The sequence below is a fragment of the Mustela lutreola genome, chromosome 4 (genome assembly GCF_030435805.1).
Source record: "Mustela lutreola isolate mMusLut2 chromosome 4, mMusLut2.pri, whole genome shotgun sequence".
NCBI lineage: Eukaryota > Metazoa > Chordata > Mammalia > Carnivora > Mustelidae > Mustela > Mustela lutreola.
The window spans coordinates 88070951-88091249 of NC_081293.1; the positions used below are offsets into that span (position 1 = coordinate 88070951).

The 20299-nt window shown below is 46.8% G+C and overlaps 1 protein-coding gene across 1 annotated transcript; it reads left to right on the forward strand.

Annotated features, from left to right (window-relative positions):
* The first annotated feature begins 35 nt into the window (after window positions 1-35).
* Window positions 36-5167, forward strand: EXOC8 (exocyst complex component 8). The gene has a single exon (XM_059170464.1). It carries the CDS (start codon window positions 260-262, stop codon window positions 2435-2437), a length of 2178 nt encoding a protein of 725 aa, XP_059026447.1. The 5' UTR covers window positions 36-259; the 3' UTR covers window positions 2438-5167.
* The last annotated feature ends 15132 nt before the right edge of the window (window positions 5168-20299 follow it).

Below are 20299 nucleotides of genomic sequence, written 5' to 3' on the forward strand. Positions count from 1 at the left end.
CCTCGCCCTCCACTCTCTTCCGCAATAGCGCCTCTGGCGCATGAGCCGTAGGTGGCGGGCGTTCCTGCGCAAGCGCGCTCCCTGCGCCCGGCCCCTGCGCAGGCGCGGTGTCCGAAGCTCAGACCCGGGCGCAGGCGTACTCGTCTCCCTTCCATCCTGCTTCCTCAGCCCTGGAGCTCGGCGGGGCTTGGGTGGGTCTCAACAGCGGCAGCACCGGTGGCGGCGATAGTGACAGTGACTGCGTGAGATTCGGACGGAAATGGCGATGGCGATGTCGGACAGTGGGGCGACCCGCCTGCGCCGGCAGCTGGAGTCGGGGGGCTTCGAGGCGCGGCTGTACGTGAAGCAGCTCTCGCAGCAGTCGGACGGGGACCGGGACCTGCAGGAGCACCGGCAGCGCATCCAGGCGCTGGCGGAGGAGACGGCGCAGAACCTGAAGCGCAACGTCTACCAGAACTACCGGCAGTTCATCGAGACAGCCCGCGAAATCTCCTACCTGGAGAGCGAGATGTATCAGCTCAGCCATCTGCTGACCGAGCAGAAGAGCAGCCTGGAGAGCATCCCGCTCACCCTGCTGCCGGCGGCCGCCGCCGCTGGGGCTGCCGCGGCCTCCGGCGGGGAGGAAGGGGGAGGCGGCGCGGGGGGCCGAGACCACCTGCGGGGCCAGGCAGGCTTTTTCCCCACTCCCGGGGGCGCCTCCCGCGACAGCTCGGGCCCCGGCGAGGAAGGGAAGCAGCGCACCCTTACCACCCTGCTCGAGAAGGTGGAAGGCTGCAGGCACCTGCTGGAGACGCCGGGGCAGTACCTGGTGTACAACGGGGACCTGGTGGAATACGAGGCCGACCACATGGCCCAGCTGCAGCGGGTGCACGGCTTTCTCATGAACGACTGTTTGCTGGTGGCCACCTGGCTGCCCCAGCGGCGGGGGATGTACCGCTACAATGCCCTCTATCCCCTGGATGGTTTGGCCGTGGTCAACGTCAAGGACAACCCGCCCATGAAAGACATGTTCAAGCTGCTCATGTTTCCCGAGAGCCGTATTTTTCAGGCAGAAAATGCTAAAATCAAACGAGAGTGGCTGGAAGTGCTGGAGGAAACCAAGAGAGCCCTCAGTGAGAAAAGACGAAGGGAGCAGGAGGAGGCAGCGGCCCCTCGAGCACCACCCCAGGTGACTTCCAAGGCCAGTAACCCATTTGAGGATGAAGAAGACGACGAACCGGCCGTTCCTGAGGTAGAAGAGGAGAAGGTGGACCTCTCAATGGAATGGATCCAGGAGTTACCTGAAGACCTGGATGTCTGTATTGCCCAGAGGGACTTTGAAGGAGCCGTTGACCTGCTGGATAAATTAAACCATTACCTAGAGGATAAGCCCAGTCCACCTCCTGTTAAAGAGCTAAGGGCCAAAGTGGATGAGCGTGTCCGGCAGCTCACGGAGGTGCTGGTGTTTGAACTCTCCCCAGATCGTTCCCTGAGAGGTGGTCCGAAGGCTACACGTAGAGCAGTTTCTCAACTGATCCGGCTGGGCCAGTGCACAAAGGCCTGTGAGCTGTTTTTGAGAAACAGGGCAGCGGCTGTGCACACTGCAATACGTCAGCTGCGCATCGAGGGTGCCACCTTACTCTACATTCATAAGCTGTGCCATGTCTTCTTTACCAGCCTTCTTGAAACCGCACGGGAATTTGAGACGGATTTTGCAGGCACAGACAGTGGCTGCTACTCTGCCTTTGTGGTCTGGGCGAGATCAGCCATGGGCATGTTTGTGGATGCCTTTAGCAAGCAGGTGTTTGATAGTAAGGAGAGCCTCTCTACCGCGGCCGAGTGTGTGAAAGTGGCGAAGGAGCACTGTCAGCAACTGGGGGACATTGGACTCGACCTCACCTTCATCATCCATGCCCTTCTGGTGAAGGACATCCAAGGGGCCTTGCACAGTTACAAAGAAATCATCATTGAAGCCACTAAACATCGCAACTCTGAGGAGATGTGGAGGAGGATGAATTTGATGACCCCAGAGGCCCTGGGCAAGCTCAAAGAGGAGATGAAGAGTTGTGGGGTCCGAAACTTTGAGCAGTACACCGGGGATGACTGCTGGGTGAACCTGAGTTACACCGTGGTTGCCTTCACCAAACAGACCATGGGCTTCTTGGAAGAAGCCCTGAAGCTCTATTTCCCAGAGCTGCACATGGTACTTTTGGAGAGCCTGGTGGAAATCATTTTGGTTGCCGTGCAGCATGTGGATTACAGCCTTCGATGCGAGCAGGATCCAGAGAAAAAGGCTTTTATCAGACAGAATGCATCCTTTCTCTATGAGACCGTCCTCCCTGTGGTGGAGAAGAGGTTTGAAGAAGGCGTGGGGAAACCCGCCAAGCAACTCCAGGACCTGAGGAATGCATCCAGACTTATTCGTGTGAACCCTGAAAGTACAACGTCAGTGGTCTGATGCCCGTGGTTCTGTGTCTATGTATGCCTATATATTGCTTATACGTTATTTATATTTATATTAAGTTGCATTAGCATATTCTTTATAGTCTTAAACACAGATCAAAAATAAAAGACGCCCTCTCAAACAGAAATGCAGAATCAAAAGGAAAAAGAAAAAAAAGTTAAAATTAAGCCAAAATAACAAAACATTGGAATTATTAAAATATACACTTTCCTTTTAAATTATGCTAACTCTCTAATGAATATGTTGTCACACTACAGCATTTCAGTGTATCGTTTTGGGTCAAAACACACTTTCTTCCAGTCTGTATTATGCAGCTCAGAGAAATCGTTATCTATAAATACGTAGAATTTAAGTATGTCGTGAGGTTTCCCAGTTCGCTAAAATGTTAGGTCTCTTAAAAGAGTACAGTGCCGTACAAACACCCTGCTTCACACACTTCCCCACCTTAAAATGTGACTGAACAATTTGGGGGGGCGGGGGGAGGAGTTGAGAGCATTGGTTTTAGCATAAATTTTAGTCAAAAAAATTCCTTCTTGAAAGTGGCCAGTTTGTGGACTCAAATATTTGGATAGCTTTCATGAAATAGCTCCTCAAACATTTTGCCAGTGTGATTTCAGTGACTAATTATTTTCACCTGCTAATTAGCAACTTTCTAATACTTGATTCGGGAGCATTTACTTGAATCTTAAGGACTATGGTAACTTTTCTTTCAACATATTCCTGAACTGCGTGAATTTCTAGCCACAGCTTTTGTCCTTACCATACTAAAAAAATTAAAATGATTAAAAGAAAACCACCAAAACAGGACAGACTGAGGAACCTAGCAATGGCCAGTGACTTTTAGCTGCCTTCCCTCAATCTCCCTGTAACATATAATGACTCAGACTACATGGAAACGGGAGGAAAGTTTTCAGTGAAATATTTATTGAAATTTCAGGGCCTGGGTGGATGGGAAATTAGAAAAAAATCATATGCAAACCCTACTCAAGTATGACTGTTTTGAGCAGAGATTTGGCTTTTGATTTTTTGTAGCAAAGTAGAGAACAAAAAGGTGAGACAATGTGCCCAAAGCCAAGGGAAGAAAAGAACTTTTGGTGACTCCTACTAGAATGCTACATACTGCCTTTCTCTTGTTTTGTGTTTTCCTTTGTTATGAAAAGTAAATATAATGCTTACTTCAGGTTGTTTCGTAAAACAAAAATAGCTGAAGAAATTGGAGCTTCCCAGGATTTCTGAACTACTGCTTCCTCTGTGCATTGATTATATAAGATTCCCCATATGTGAAGAGAAATTGTGCTAAGGTCCACCATTTTTCCCTCTTTCCAGTTGTGATTCTTGTCCAAAAGTGCCATTTCTGATGCTGAGGACTTCCAAAGTTCTTGTCTTTTATCTGAATTAAAATAGTGGTATTAACTGGAAATTATGTAAAACTAAAATAGCTTCCAAGAGTGGCTTAGGGTTTGTGAAGCTCCATGACTCAGTTACTTGCTGTCAGAGGAGCCCTTTTATGTATTTTTAGCTATGCATTTTTTTTTTAAGATTTTATTTATTTATTTGACAGAGAGAAATCACAAGTAGATGGAGAGGCAGGCAGAGAGAGAGAGAGGGAAGCAGGCTCCCTGCTGAGCAGAGATCCCGATGCGGGACTCGATCCCAGGACTCTGAGATCATGACCTGAGCCGAAGGCAGCGGCTTAACCCACTGAGCCACCCAGGCGCCCCAGCTATGCATTTTAAAGGTTGAAAATTATCAAAGTTAAGATTTTCTTTAATTTTTTCACATAAATTTAGAATTTTCTAGACAATAACCATAACTGGATATCTCAGCTAAGCAGAAACAGTTATAATTTGCCTTTTTTAAGATCACTGGAAACTTGAATTTGATAACAATGTTATTATTTTGTGCAAGTTAGTTTCTAAAACTATATTGTATAAAATGTGTGTAAATACCTGATGCTGGGTCCATGAAACGATACTTCTGAAATCAACACTTAAGGCATGAAGTTGTAAAAACGTAAATGTGTATACTCAGATATTTAAATGGTTACTTCTCCATAGAACTGTCTGCTTTTTAAAACTGGAAGTACAGAATTTTCTTTGGGTAAACTTTGTGTGTCGCTTAATCAGAGTTGTAGCTGGAGGAAGTCAGCCGGTGGTGATTCAGTTAGTGTGGGAAGTGGATCAGAGACCGTCAGTGTCATAATGTATCTTTGTGCCAAGACAGAGCCATGGTGTACCATTCCTCAGAGTGGAGTCGGAGCTCTTCCCTCGTTCTTGTTTCATTAGACTCCAAAACAAGTCCTAAAAATCGAATACAGTTAGAGATTATCCAGAAATACAGCACATACTGTAATCCACCACTGTAAACTTGATTGCCTCTTCTTGTCTGCTTCCCACATCACACTGTCACTCGAGCTTGGAATCACAGAGTTGATTGAATTAATTACTGTTGAGAAAAAGACACCCTGTAGAATTAAGTCTCTTTTTGATTAAAGCCTCATTTCACTTAAAGTGCTGAACACTTACTTTTGTTTAAAAGACTACCTTTAGTTAAATAACCGGCACTTGTATTTTGCAATTCGCTTACCTAGGATTGGGAATTTGGGACTTGACATAAGGTGTAAAATCAGTATATGTACATTTTGCTTATTGATATGCTGTGATATGAGGGATCCTGAAATGTTTATCAAAATAAAGCTTAAAATTTTTCTTACACTGGATAAAATTGGCATTACAATGTTGTATCTCCTTTAATTAGGCCTCAATATTCTTTTTTTTCCTAAAGATTTTATTTATTTATTTGACAGAGATTACAAGTAGGCAGAGAGGCAGGAGGAAGCAGGCTCCCCGCTGAGCAGAGAGGACCCTGGGATCATGACCTGAGCTGAAGGCAGAGGCTTTAACCCACTGAGCCACCCAGGCGCCCCTAGGATTCGATATTCTTAGGTTCTTGTTACAGAAGTACCGAGCCTTTTAAAGATTTTATTTATTTATTGACAGAGAGCAGAAGCAGGGGGAGTGGCAGGCAGAGGGAGAGGGAGAAGCAGGCTCCACTGAGCAGAGTCCAATGTGGAACTCGATTCCAGGACCCTAGGATCATGATCTGAGCTGAAGGCAGTCGCTTCATCACGTGAGTGCCCCTGAAATACTGTTTGTTTGTTTGTTTGTTTAAAGATTTTATTTATTTACTTGACAGAGAGATCACAAGTAGGCAGAGAAGCAGGCTCCCTGCCGAGCAGAGAGCAGAGAGCTCGATTCGGGGCTCAATTCTAGGACCCCAGGATCATGACCCAAGCCAAAGGCAGAGGCTTTAAACCACTGAGCCACCCAGGTGCCCCTGAAATACTCTTTTTTTTTTTTTTTAAGATTTTTATTTATTTATTTGACAGGGAGAGAGAGATCACAAGTAGGCAGAAAGGCAGGCAGAGAGAGAGGGGTTAGCAGGCTCCCCGCTGAGCAGAGAGCCCAACGTGGGGCTCGATCCCAGGACCGAGATCATGACCTGAGCTGAAGGCAGAGGCTTAACCCACTGAGCCACCCAGGTGCCCCCTGAAATACTCTTTTAAGAGCCGAGGTGGTTTTTGTTTTGTTTTGTCTTTGTCTAGGGGGATGACAGGTAGGAAGCTGTTAGCTAATTTAAATATATGTTCTGCTTACTGTCAGAATTGTGATTCAATCATATCTCAGTTTTTTTTTTTAAGGACTCCTTTGAATGGGAAATTTCAGATACATAAAATGAATTTGCTCTAAAAAGTGGATTTTATGTCATCTGCACATCCCTGAATGAAGAAAATATAATGGAGGCCATATGACCTAAGAACTGGGAGCATCAATGACAAGGATCTGTTTTTTAATACATATAGACCCTGAGGGAACTTTTACATAAAATTGATTTAAAGCTATTTATAAAAAAAAATTCAGTGTTATGCCTTATATTGACTATAATGTGGGATGGGGAAGACAAAATAAATTTGAGCATGCTTGCTCTGAAATTCTTGAGAACTGGAAAAGATGGAGGATAAAAAGTTGGAAAAACTAGGTTAGGGAGTCAAATACACAATAGTGTGTTGCAAATTACATTAATTAAATAATCGAATGCAGACAGCGTGTTGCCAAAAAAACAACAACCCTGTGTGTTGTCATTTTCATGCTCAGTATTTCATGAGAATACTGAGAAGGAAGAGGGCAATGTGTTTTTGAGGAGTTTGGAGAGTTTGGAGAGTTTGTTGGCATTTGAGACAAAAAAATAATATTTGACATGAAAAAAATTCACGTATGAGAAGCGATGTGAGAACCTTCCTTTAGGGAATCACTTACTAATGATTGCTGTGTTTCAAGCAGTGTGATAAGCACCTTTATCGGGTTATTTTATCTAATCTTCACATCGGTCTACAGAAGGAGTTGAAGTTTTGTGAAGTAATTTGCAGGTAATTCAACCTACAAAGAGTTCCCTAAGTGGCCCGGATGGGATATGAACTCGGACCTTATCTAGGGCTGGCTTCTGAGCCATTGAGCCATACTACTGGATTGTGTCTGCTGGCTGACATCTCACTAGGGCAGGTGCTCTTTATTTCGAAGACTTACCCATTCCAAGTGTATTCTGTTAAAATTAAAGGTGTTACGTCACAGGATATATAGATTTTTTAAGGTTTTATTTATTTGAGAAAGAGTACAAGCAGGGGGAGAGGCAGATGGAGAGGGAGAAGCAGGCTCCCCACCAAGCAGGGAAGCTGCTACAGCTCGATTGTAGCACCCTGAGATCATGACCTGAGCCCTAGGTAGACACCTAACCAGCTGAGCCACCAAGACGCCCCAGGATATTTTTTTAAAGATTTTTTTCATTCATTTGAGAGAGAGAGCATGAACAGGGGGAAGGAAGAGAGAGAGGGAGATGACAAGCAGGGAGCCTGACGTGGGGTTCAATTCCAGAACCCCAAGATCATGAAGTAAGAGGAAGGCAGATGCTTAACCAAGTGAGTCACCCAGGTGCCCCTGTCACAGGATATTGTAATTTATAACTGCCTTAAAAAAATAAAGTAGCAGACTTGAGTTAATGAGATTGTTAAAACCAGATTGTTTCCATTGACACCAATTTGGTTTTGTTTAAAACATTTCATTGAGGGGCAGGTGTCCGTCGGGCTCGTTCAGTGGAGCATGCGATTCTTGGTCTCAGGGTTGTGAGTTTGAGCCCCACATTGGGTGTAGAAGTTACTTAAAAATAAAATATTGGGTGGCTCAGTGGGTTAAGCCTCTGCCTTTGGCTCAGGTCATGATCCTGGGATCGAGCCCTGCATCGGGCTCTCTGCTCACCGGGGAGCCTGCTTCCTCCTCTTTTTCTGCCTGCTTCTGTGCCTACTATGCTCTCTCCCTCTCTGTCAAATAAATTAATTAATTAAAAAAATAAAATCTTGAAAAAAATTTAAATAAAATATTTTCTTTCTTAAGTAATCTCCATGCCCAACATGGATCTCAAGCACATGATCCCAAGTTTGAGTCACATGCTCTGCGGACTGAACCAGTCACCTGCCCCATTATCATCAATCTGTAAATTACTGAATTCTTTGTAATTGGTAAAATTAAGTAGCCTTGAACTTGAAGAAATTTCTTTGGGCATTAAGATACATATAACTTAGATCAAGAGTCTCTGTCTTTGGTTTCATCTTCTTTCATTTTCCCTGCCTTCCCCTATGATCCTCTGTCTTGTTTTGTTAGGAAACAAACTGAGGGGTGCTGGGGGGTGGTGGTGGGAGGGATAGGGTAGTGGGGTTATGGACATTGGGGAGGGTATGTGCTTTGGTGAGTGCTGTGAATTGTGTAAGATTGATGAATCACAGACCTGTACCCCTGGGGCAAATAATACATTATATGTTAATTTTAAAAAGAATAACTGGAAGTGCTCTATAAAAATGCAGATTCCTGGGTCCCCTTAATCAGAGTTTTGAGGACCAAAACCACACATCTGAGTATATAACAAGCTCTATAGGTAATTCTTTCTTACACAAAGTTCTGACAAAGTTCTCTGCTTGGCACAGATGTTCATAATTGGTGCACGTATGAGAAACGAAGCAACGGGAATTGCCTGCCCTAACCTCTGTACTGGCCATTTTGCCTTGGGAGATATGAAAAGGGTCCCAAAGAGCCCTCCCTTGCTTTCTCAATGGATTTTGGTAAAGTAGCTTCAGTTGAACATAATTACACTGACCTTTAATAGGTGAAAAAGTTCTCAGGGCAAAAAAGTTTCAGAAATGCTCAACCCTATTTTCTCTTTGATTAACATGACACACATTACCAGCATGGGATGCATTCTGGGGAATCCTGCTTCCATAAAATTCTTAAATTTTGATGGGGAAAAAAAAAAGATACATGTAACTTAGCTCCTGTGGTAAGCAGCCAAGCTCGGGAACGGCTGGGTGTGTGTCTCTGATAGAGGACAGTTGCCGGACAAGGGCTTGTTTCTTTAAATGCCACGCTTGATTAGTTTCACCTAATATGCTGACTTTTTCTCAGATTTACACCTACCTCACTAAACACATTAAACAAAGTTACATAAGTCAAGTCAGTGTTGACAAGTCTCTAAAATATTTGTGTGTGTTGTCTCAGACGTTGCTGGTGGGAATTACTGTGAACTGGGCACTGGCTATTTGGCAAGCCTTAAAACCACAGAATTATACAAACCCTTTGACCCCACAACCCACTTCTGGAGATTTATTCTACAAAAAAAAAAAAAAAAAACAAAAAAAAAAAAAAAAGAAACCTTCCTAAATTAAATTTACCCATGAAATTCATGTGATTTATGAGTAAGTTTTGAAGAACCCTTCTAGTTTCCGCTTTTGCGTGTAAGCTCAGGAGAGGCACTCAATCCTGACAAGGAGAAAGCTGAACAGATCGAAAAATCAACAAGCCTTCTTGGATCCACAAGAGCGGGGCGGGACACAAAGCAAACCCCAGCCAGAGACCGGAGAGCCCAGTGGGCAGATGCAGGAAGTCCTATCCTAGGGGGGAGCAGGGGCTCAGGGAGAAACCACTGTGGAGCCCAGTGCAGGGGTGGGGGAGCCGTACAGAAACCTCAGTCCTAAGCGACAAAAGCTGGAGACTCCGTGCCCACAGCTCAGAGTTTAAAACTCCAGGGGGATCCAGTCCTAAGGGGAAACCCCACAATATTGTGAACTAAAGAACCCTTTCCAGGTTCTCACACTGAAGTTTCAGAGGGAAACCCCTCGGGCTTCCAGCAGGGGGCAGGACAGGGAACCTTCTGAAAAGGACTAGAGCCCTCTGTTTTTCTGAACAAGACCTGCCCTTAGGGGATCCCGACTAGTTAACCTGAGCCTAACCTGCTGGGGAGTACCAGAGCCTGGCTGACCAGCAGAAGGGAACTAGCCCACCCCCCAGCCCACTCTAGCCATCCTGTCCCCGAAGGGGGAGAAAACATCTGAGAAACTCTCACGAAATTCATTGACAGACCTAATCACTAGATGACAGAACTCTGCTCCCCCACACTCAGGGCACCTCAGGAAAGGCCTATTTACAGCAGTCCCCTTTTCCGGGTAACTCCACATCCAGCTACCGAGAAAAATTGCAAGGCACACCAAAAGGCAAAAACACAATTTGAAGAGACAGAGCAAGCATCAGAGCCAGACATGACAGGGGTAGTGGAACTACCAAACTGGGAATTGGAAACAACCACGATTCATACCCCAGGGGCTCTGACGGATCAAATAGACAGTCTGCAAGAACAGATAGGCAATATTAGCAGAGGGATGGAAATCTGAAGAAAGTACTAAGAAGAAAGGCTAACCGGGCGCCCGGGTGGCTCACCTCAGGTCATGATCCCAGGATCCTGGGATCGAGCCCTGTCAGGCTCCCTACTCTGTGGGAAGCCTGCTTCTCCCTCTCCCTCTGACTCTCCCCATGGCTCATGTGTGCGTGCTTGCTCTCTCTCTCTCTCTGTCTCTCAAACAAATAAATAAAATCTTTAGAGAGAGAAAAAAAGAAATGCTAGAGATAAAACAACAATAAAGACCCACACTGTACTAGAAATGAAGAGCGCCTTCGATGCGCTGCCTAGTAGACTGGACCGTGCTAAGGAAAGAATCTGAGCTGGAGGATGTATCAGTAGAATCCTTGAATACTGGGGCGCCTGGGCGGCTCAGTGGGTTAAGCCTCTGCCTTCGGCTCAGGTCATGATTTCGGGGTCTTGGGATCGAGCTGTCAGGCTCTCTGCTCGGGGAGCCTACTTCCCCCTCCCCCTCAGCCCGCCTTTCTGCCTACTTTTGATCGCTCTCTCTGCGTCAAATAAATCTTAAAAACCAAAACAACAAAAACGAATCCTTGAAAACTGCGAAGCGAAGAGAACAAAGACAAAACAAAACAAAACAAAAACAAACAAAACCCCAGCATATCCAAAGACCAAGGAACATCCGTAAGAAGTATGACATGGTGGGGGCACTGGGATGGCTCAGTCAGTTGAGCAACTGACCTTGGATTTCAGCTTAGGCCACCATCTCAGGGCTGTGCGATGAGCCCCACACTGGGCTCCACGCTCCAAGGGGACCCTGCTTGAGATTCTCTCTCTTTCCTTCTCTCTGCCCCTCCTCCTTCCACTCGCCCTGCTCTCTCTCTCAAAAAAAAAAAAAAAAAAAAAAAAGAGGAAAAAATAGCATCAGATAATATAATGAGAATACCAGAAGGAGAAGAAAGAGAAGGAAATAAAAATATTGGAACAGGTCTTACTAAACAGGTTACAAATGTTGTAACAGCAGGAGAAGAGACCACCCAGAGGCGTACAGAACTTCAGGGCGCGCATACAATGTAACACCACACAGCTTAACAGTGACAGCCCTGGCCAGGTCTGAGGTGGAAAGATGTCTAAAACAGGTTGCCACCAGGTGCCTGGTTCTCTCAGTGGGCAGAGCATGTGACTGCTGATCTCAGGGTTGTGAGTTCAACAGTCAGACCCTCAAGTGACTGAGCCACTGAGGGGCTCCTAAGGATACTTATTTTTAGACTTTCATTTTGAAATTTTTCGGTGTATAGAGAATAACAGAGGCACATAAAGAATAAAGAATCCCGGGGCGCCTGGGTGGCTCAGTGGGTTAAGCCTCTGCCTTCGGCTCAGGTCATGATCTCAGGGTCCTAGGATCGAGTCCCGCATCGGGCTCTCTGCTCAGCAGGGAGCCTGCTTCCCCCTCTCTCTCTGTCTGCTTCTCTGCCTACTTGTGATCTCTCTCTCTCTGTCAAATAAATAAATAAAATCTTTAAAAAAAAAAAGAAGAAGAAGAAGAATAAAGAATCCCATGCCCTCATTACCCAGCTTCAACAACTGTCAACATTCTGTCATTATTTCGACTATACCCAGCAATGGTCCCTGCCCTCCACACCCTGCCCAACCCTGCTGGGTTGTTGTTGATTATTATTATTACCTACAGTTTTGCTGGAGATAAACTTTATACTTTTGTCTTTGTTCTCTTATACACATATTGTGATGTATGAATCTTAGCTCTAAAATTTTAGAAAGTGGATCTATTTACATAACAACTCCCCAGTAAAGATGTCCACCGTTTTCATTTCTCCATGTGGTGATGAGGGTGTCACCTCTCTCCTGTATAGCTCTTCTTCATGTTCTTTCCTGTACCTTAGATTATTTTTCTGGAAAAGAAAATCACGTTTTCCTACATAATTGAGAGTTGTAACTCTTAGACCGTGTTGCCTGGAGGTTGAAGGTCTCGGTGAGTTATTCTGAGGAGCCTGATCGACAGAGGTACGAGGCACAGTCCTACAGCTGTAGACTTGCAGCTCTTGGTATGCTGGGAAGCTGGGAAGGATGCAAGGGGAATGTGGGGTGGGAGGTTCTAGTCTAAGTGATGAAACATCCAGTCTAAGGTCGGACTGTCCGGTATGCAGTTCCTTTGCCACGTGTGGCTGTTCAAATACGAATTATCTAATAATCATCATCATAATAAAACTCAGTTCCTTGGATATCCTAGCCCCATTACAAGGGCTAAATAGCCACAGGTGGCAGTGGGCATCCCACCGGACTATGCAGACAGTGGACATCTCCATCATTACAGAATATTCTAGCAGATAGTGCTCATCCAGGAAAGGTGGAAAGACAGGTGAGACACCAAAGAAATGGAAAGTGAAGTTTGCAAAATGCAGAACTAAAAGCAAATGCTGCAAGTTTTATCTTTGCCCCAAATGTGCCCTCTACCCTCAGTTCCTCCTTGTAAATGATCATTCCTGTCTTTGTGCTTCATTTCTTTTTACCTGCTGCCCCACCCTGTTTGACTTGTTGCTGTGAAAGGGTTCCTAGTCCCCTACCACCTGTCCCTTCCTGGGTCTCAAGGGCAACACAGGCATCTGGCTGACAGGCGGGCTCCCCAGACAAAATACAAGGGACAGCTCAATTTGAATCTCAGATAAACAACTTTCAGCATAAGTATGTCTCAAATATTGCCGTACTTGGGACAAATACAAGCATCCCTATACTTAGGTTAAAAAAATAAAGAAGAACTCCATTCCAGACTAGCTGCCCGCAGGACACAGGGCCTTGGCTGAGCCCCTCCTGACCAGCTAGGATTTGGCATGAGGGGAAGAGAAACAAACCCGCTTCTGCCTATGCACGGTCTGGAACCCAGTTTTATCAGGAATAAAACTATTTGGCTCTCCATCCATCCGACACTCGGGTCTCTTTCTCAAAGAGCTCCAGACCTAAGGAAGGAGCAGCGCCTGGTTCAGGATCATCATAAACTCTAACCTTAACCTGTTGGTTAAGCAGCTGTTGGGGCTGCTGTCCCCAGGACACCCGGCACAGCGCTTTGTGTGGTGTGGTCACCGGCCCCAAGTCCAGAGGGTTACTGCACGGTGTCCCCGCCCCCCCACCCCCACCGCGCCTCCCAGGGACTCCTTCAGAGGCTGCCACAGCCCCATGCACATTGGGGGACCCTTTTCTGGGAGATGGCTCTTCAGCATCCTGCTGTGTTCTGATGTGGCCTGGGAGACAGTTTGCCCACGACGACGGCAGCCACTCCACCAGCCCCAAGGAGCTGCTTCCTTTTCGGGGTCCGTGGGGGTCAGCGGGGGCGGCGTCTCTCCCTGCGCGCTCTGTTCAAGGCACTCCACTTCTTTCTGCAAATTCCATTTCTTGCCTTGGTTTTGTTTAAATCACAGGAACAAAAGTTTGCTGGCGACTTGCTCCCACCTTGGCTGCTAACTTCCCTCAAGACAGGGAAAACGAAGTCTAACTGTGTGCTCCGACGGTAAACAAGGAGAAAGGAAAATACAAGGAGAAAAAACCGAGAACATCAAAAAATATTATTCATCCATATATGTAATAGGTATATACACCAGTTCTCGCCAGGATGAGGGGTTTAAGTACAGAGAGTAGGGGGGAGAGGGGATGGGGGTAAGAGAGAGGGATCCAAGCCCCCCCCCCCCAACTACTGCCCCCAAATTAAGCGCTTCAGTCCCGCAACTGTTGCCCAAGGTCGTGGGCTGGGCTAAAGCTGCAGGTTTATTTGTTGTTGTTGTTGTTGTTTAAAATTTTATTTATATCTTTGACACAGAGAGATCACAAGCAGGCAGAGAGGCAGGCGGGGGGTGGGGGGAAGCAGGCTCCCTGATGAACAGAGAGCCCGATGTGGGACCATGACCTGAGCGGAAGGCAGAGGCTTTAACCCTCTGAGCCACCCAGGCGCCCCAAGCTGCAGGTTTTTGAGCCTAACGTTACCATCCAGTTTAATCAAGCCCACAGCGGGGGCTTCACATGCGTTGGCTGCTGTGATGGCTGTTGCCATCTGAGCACCAGGGCGCCAGCAACACCCCCTCCCGAGGCTCAAAGGAGCCCGGGCATTGCTTGGCCCTATGTCCTGTTCCCACAAAGTCGGCAGAGAGAAACAAAGCAGCTGCTGGCGAGCACGGAGCAGTGTTGTTTCCTATGAACACTGGTGCGGCACGCCGAGAACCCGCAGCTGGAAAATACGTAAGTTGGCAATTCCAACACGAAAGGGGATTGAGATTTCCTAATTTTAAACCTTTTAAGGCACTTTTATTTTTTTTTAATTTTTAAAAAAGATTTTATTTATTAATTTGGGAGAGCGAGCGAGCATAAGCCGGGGAGGGGCAGAGGGAAAGGGAGGAGCAGGATGCCCAGCATGGGAGGCGATGCCAGGATTCTGGGATCATGACCTGAGCCCAAGGCAGAGGCTTTAGGGACTGAGCCACCCAGGCGCCCCTTTAATGCATTCTGAAGGAGTCTAGTCCCCATCCCCAAAAGAAACATCAGGAGGAAAAATCAGATCAGAATTTTTTTGTTGTTGTTAAAAACCATGCCTTTGAGAACATGTAGCTATTGATTCTGCTTTGGCCCGTGAACCAACAAGTGCCCTGCTCGGGTCCCAGAATATCCTGTTTATTAGCCTCAAATGCATGTGCGATGCTGCCACTGAGCGCATGCGCGCAGGGGTGCCACGTGCCTCCATTGCTCTCCCCGCCCCCAGCCCGGGTCTCAGATCCCACCCCTTCTTGCACGTGGATGGTGTGCTCAGCGCACCGCCAGAGCTTTTGGTCTGGCTCAGCTCTACGTGCTCCCAGGCGTATCCCTGGGATGGAGATGGATGCCCCCCGAAAGCCGTCAGACTTGGGCACCACACCTACACCCCAGCCTGCCCCTATGCCTGCGGGGGACCAGCGGGCCGTGTGCACACAGATGCCCCCCCCCCCCCCAGCTCTCTGGGCGCGCCGCCTGCGCACTAGTGAGAGCGTGAAATGGAGCGACTCACAACCAAGTCTACAGACGTGGTCTGTATGCAAGGTCAGTGGGGATGTGCTCCCCAAGCCCGGCTTAAGGAACTGATGAGGGCTGTGACGATCCCCGGGTGTTACAGCGACTGATAAATTATTGACCACTACACGGGAGCTGATGATGTACTGCAGGATGGCTAGTTGAATTTAAATTTAAAAAAAGAAATAAAGAAACTGAGGAGTCGTTCTACCTCTGGGACCAAAAAGCTGGACAAATCTCTTTGCCTCTTTGTCAAACTGAAACTGTCAGAAAACTCATTTTTTGTTCCCAGCTCAAGCAGCAGAGGCAGGCTCAGACTAAGAAATTTCATTTTCATGTGTTTGCGATTTGTGGGGTTGTTTCCTTTCTGCTCTCCGTATTCCGTGGCCCAGCTTCCAAAGAAAGCATGTTTGGGACACGGAAACAGCACTTTACGGACCCCACAATCCGTTTCTCCCACCCCGTGAGAGGATTGTGACCTTTCCTCTCCTCTTTCTCTCACTTCATGGTCAATACCTTCTAACAGGTTTCTCTTTCCTGACTCCCGGGAACTGTTCTCCATCTGGTTTTGTTCCAGACGAGGCAGAAGATGCTAATTCAAGCTTCCGGAACCGACCTGCCCAGTAAGCACAGTTCGGCCTCAGAGACGTGTGGGTTCAACAGCTGTTTGCAAATCCGTAAAAGCTGGGCCTTGGGGGCCCCCAGTGGCCTTCTAGACTGTTCCAACCATGCTGGTGCAGACTCTGATAGTACATTCAGCCAAAACCTTTCCCTTCATGGGCAAACTGGTTTTACAGATGGTCACCTATTAGAAGTCACAGTAAGAATGAAAAAAAAAAAAAGTTCAGAAGGGCCATTCTTTCACAAGGAGATAACATGCCTGCTTTCAATGACCAAGCCTTTGCTTTCTCCATGTAGGCGATGGAGAGAACACCGGCAGAAGGCAGGCAAGCTGGATCCTTGCAAGCTGAAAGGCAACAAATGAGCGGTTGGCTTCACTGACTTAGGAGGTCCCAGCCTTAACCTGCTGGGGACAAAGCCAACCACCGTGGGCCAGAGGACCCGAGCAGGGCTCAGACACTGGGTGTGCAGGAGAGTCAGGGCCATGAGGAGGAGGTCTGCCCTTGGGAGTCTGTGAGAGAAGCAGTTCGCGCCCCACACAGCCTCTGGGTGGGGGTTCCTCTGCCTCTAGATGAGAGACGTGCTTTCTGAAGAGGTTGAACTAAACTTTCAGTAGTCTTGGAGTCACTGAGCACAGCTGGGTCTAGATGTTGTGTAAGCATATTTGCTGAATGAGACCCTCAGCAACCCACCCCCCAACCCCGGCCACCGCCTCCCCCAATGCAGGCAGGACTTGCAGAGATGGAGTGATTCCTCTCTGGGGAAACTGACTGGCCAAACAGAAAAAGACCACAATCTACCGAAGTTCTGGATCTCTCAACAAAACACTGCCAGGCTTCTGTTCTAGGCCCTCCCTGGGCAGCCCACTCTGGGGAGCCTGCCCCCGCGGAGAGAGCTGCTGACTGCTCCATGGTGTCTCAGGGCTGAGTGTGAATGGGTAGGCAAAGGCCACCGGATGCTCTGGGGGATCTCAAACCAGAAAGGGGAAAACATAGCAAAACCCTGGCAGAGGTGTGACTCAAGAGGCAAAGAAAATGCCACAAACCATCAGTGTAATCAGCGAGAGGAAGAGGATAGCCCCTCCGGGGGACAAAGACAGGGGGTTAGAAAGTCAGAAGCCAGAAGGCCCTAAAAGAAAATAATACAAATTTCAGCAACAAAGAGTCGAGAAAACAGAAGGGAGCCAATGATAAAGGAAGTAACACAAGAACATTCTTGAAGAACTGAAGAACACGCATCTGTTAAGAACCCACCGAAGGCCCAGAATGAAGGATTTATTTATTTATTTATTTATTTTAAAGATTTTATTTATTTATTTGACAGAGAGAGATCACAAGTAGATGGAAAGAGAGGGAGAGGGAAGCAGGCTCCCTGCTGAGCAGAGAGCCCGATGCGGGGCTCGATCCCAGGACCCTGAGATCATGACCTGAGCCGAAGGCAGTGGCTTAACCCACTGAGCCACCCAGGCACCCCAGAATAAAGGATTTAAAGACGTTATTTATTTATGAGAGAGAGAGAGAGAGGAAGCAGGGGGAGGGACAGAATCTCAAGCAGACTCCTCACTGGGCACGGAGCCCGATGTGGGGCTAGATCTCATAGCCCCAAGATCATGACCTGAGCCAAAATCAAGAGTCAGATGCTCAACTCACGGAGTCACCCAGATGCCCCCAGAATAAAGGATTTAAAAACACAGACAACCAACCAACAGAATGAAAAGGCAACCAATTGAATAGGAGAGAATGTTTGCAGATCACATTTCTGATAAAAGGGTTACTATCCAAAATACATGAAGAAATCCCACAACTCAATAGCAAAAAAACAATCCAATTAAGAAATGAGCAGAGAAACTGAACATTTTTTTCCCAAAAAGGTCAACAAGTACATGAAAAGAGGCTCAGTGTCACTCATCATCAGGGAAATGTAAGTTAAAACCACAGTGACAGACGCCCTCACATCGAGTAGAACGGCTGCCTCAAAATCCGAGAAAGAACGCGTGCTGGCCGGGATATGGAAAAAGGACCCTTGTGGGCTGTCGGTGGGAGTGTCACTGGTGCAGCCGCTGTGGGAAACCGTGTGGAACTTCCTCAAAATATTAACAAGAAAACTACCGTATCACCTAATAATTCCACTTATGGGGATTTACCTGAAGGAAATGGACACAGTAGCCTAAAAAGACATCTGAAGCCCCATGTTCACTGCAACGTGATTTGCCATGGCCCAGACATAGAAGCACCCTAGATGTCGTTCACGTCCACGCATGAATGGATAACAACGTTCTAACACACACACATACACACACACACACACACACACACACACACATTATACGGCCATTAAAAAGGAAACCTTGCCATTTGCAACCATATGGATAGAACTTGAGGGTGTTAGGCTAAATGAAATAAGGCAGACAGAAAAAGATAAATTCTCCATGATCTCCCTAACAGGTGGAATCGAAGGAAACACCAACCCCCCCAAGAAAACCAACAAAAAACCAAGTTCACAGACCTAGAGAAGAGATTGGGGGTTGCCTCAAGAGGGCTTGGCAATGGACAAAATTGTTGAAAGCAGTTAAAAGGTACCCATTTCCAGTTACAAAATAAAGTCATGAAGAGGTAATGTACAGCACGGTAACTATATTTACTGCTGCATCACATATTTTAAAGTAGACAAGTTATGGGGTTGCTTGGGTGGCTCTGGGGGTTAAGCCTCTGCCTGCAGCTCAGGTCATGATCTCAGGGTCCTGGGATCAAGCCCAGCATCCGGCTCTCTGCTCAGCAGGGGGCCTGCTCCCCCCCCCCCCACCTCTCTGTCTGCGTCTCTGCCTACTTGTGATCTCTGTCTGTCAAATAAATAAAATGTTCAAAATAAATAAATAAATAAAATCTTTAAAAGAAATTAAAAACATTTTTTAAAAAGTAGACAAGTTACATCTTGAAAGTTCTCATCACAAGAAAAACAATTTTTTTACCTTTATGGTGACAGATTAACTGGATTTGTTGTGATCATTTTGCAGTATATACAGATGTCAAATCCTTATGTTGTACTCCTGAAACTAGTTTAATGTGTCAGTTATAGCTCACCTAAAAAAATAAAAGTGGGAGGGGAAGACGGAGGAGAAAACCGGGAAGATCCAGAATGAGGATGCCACTCAACGCTGCGGCATTTGAGGGAGCCGGGAGCCAAGGCGGGCTGCGTCGAGTTGCTGGGAACGGCCAGGATTCTCCCACTCGAGCCTCCTGGTCAAGCTGACACCCCGATTTTAGCCCAGGGAGATTCCTTTTAGGCTTTGACCCCCTCAACGGTAAGATCATCAATTTATCGAAGCCACAGAAAACAAAACCTGCAACACCAACAACAAACACGTCATCCAAAATTCCAAAAAGCGAGGAAAAGAGATCCTCAAGATTTCTGAAAAGGAAAATAGTTTGTGTTCAGGAATCAGAATGCTCTTTGGACTTGAGAAGAATAATTTTAGAAACTAGAAGACAATGGAGAAAGAATTTTCAAAATTCTCAGGGAAAATGACCTAGAATTCACCCAGCTGAGTCATCAGACAACTATGAGAGTAGGAAAAAGACATGTGAGGTCTAAAACATGAATCCCTCATACAGCTGAAAGACAGGCCTCCACTAGAATTGAAAAACAATCAAAAAGGAAGAAATGGGACCAAAAGAGGAGAATCCAACACAGAAAGGTAAAAGGAATTGCCAAGAGGGGCAGTGATGGGAAACCCCAGGTTGAGAGCCCAACAGGCCCAGAGTGGGTTCTAGAAAAAAGCGACATTTGAATCTATCGACGGGAGATTTGTACTTCTGTCAAAGTTGGTAATTTTAATTGAGGAAAAGAAAGAAATGAACAAAGTCAAACAAGGCATCAGAATCTATTTTCTACTTCAAGTTGAACGTTTCCATTCTGTTAGTGGACGTTGAGATGTAAGGCAACTATGTGATTTCTATCATGGCTGCGCTGAACTTGGGATGTGGCAGGTGTGTCTGCGTGAGGTACTGAGAGATGCACAGAGGATAACGCCGTTGGGCTGAGGCAGGCCCTCAAGGTCAGGGACACGAGCACCTCCAGCCGGAGCGTCCTCTGGACAGCACCCGATCTTGTCAGAGAAGCCAGCGAGGGTCCCCATCAGTCATGGTAGCAACAGATGACACTTATTGCCAAAGACGGTTTCAAATATTTGACCGACATCCCTCTTTCCTTTTTTCTTTTCTACATAAGCTTTATGCCCAACATGGGGCTTGAACTCGGGACCCCGAGATTCAGAGTCACCTGCACCATGGACTGAGCCAGCCACGAGCCCCTTCGCGTTCCCATTTCTCACAGCCCAAGAGGGATTAGCATCATCCTTAGCTTACGGATGAGGAGCCTGAGGCTTTGAGTACGAGTAAATCACACCAGAACACAGGACTAGTGCATGGCAGAGTTGGATTTCAACCCCAGCTGGGCTCC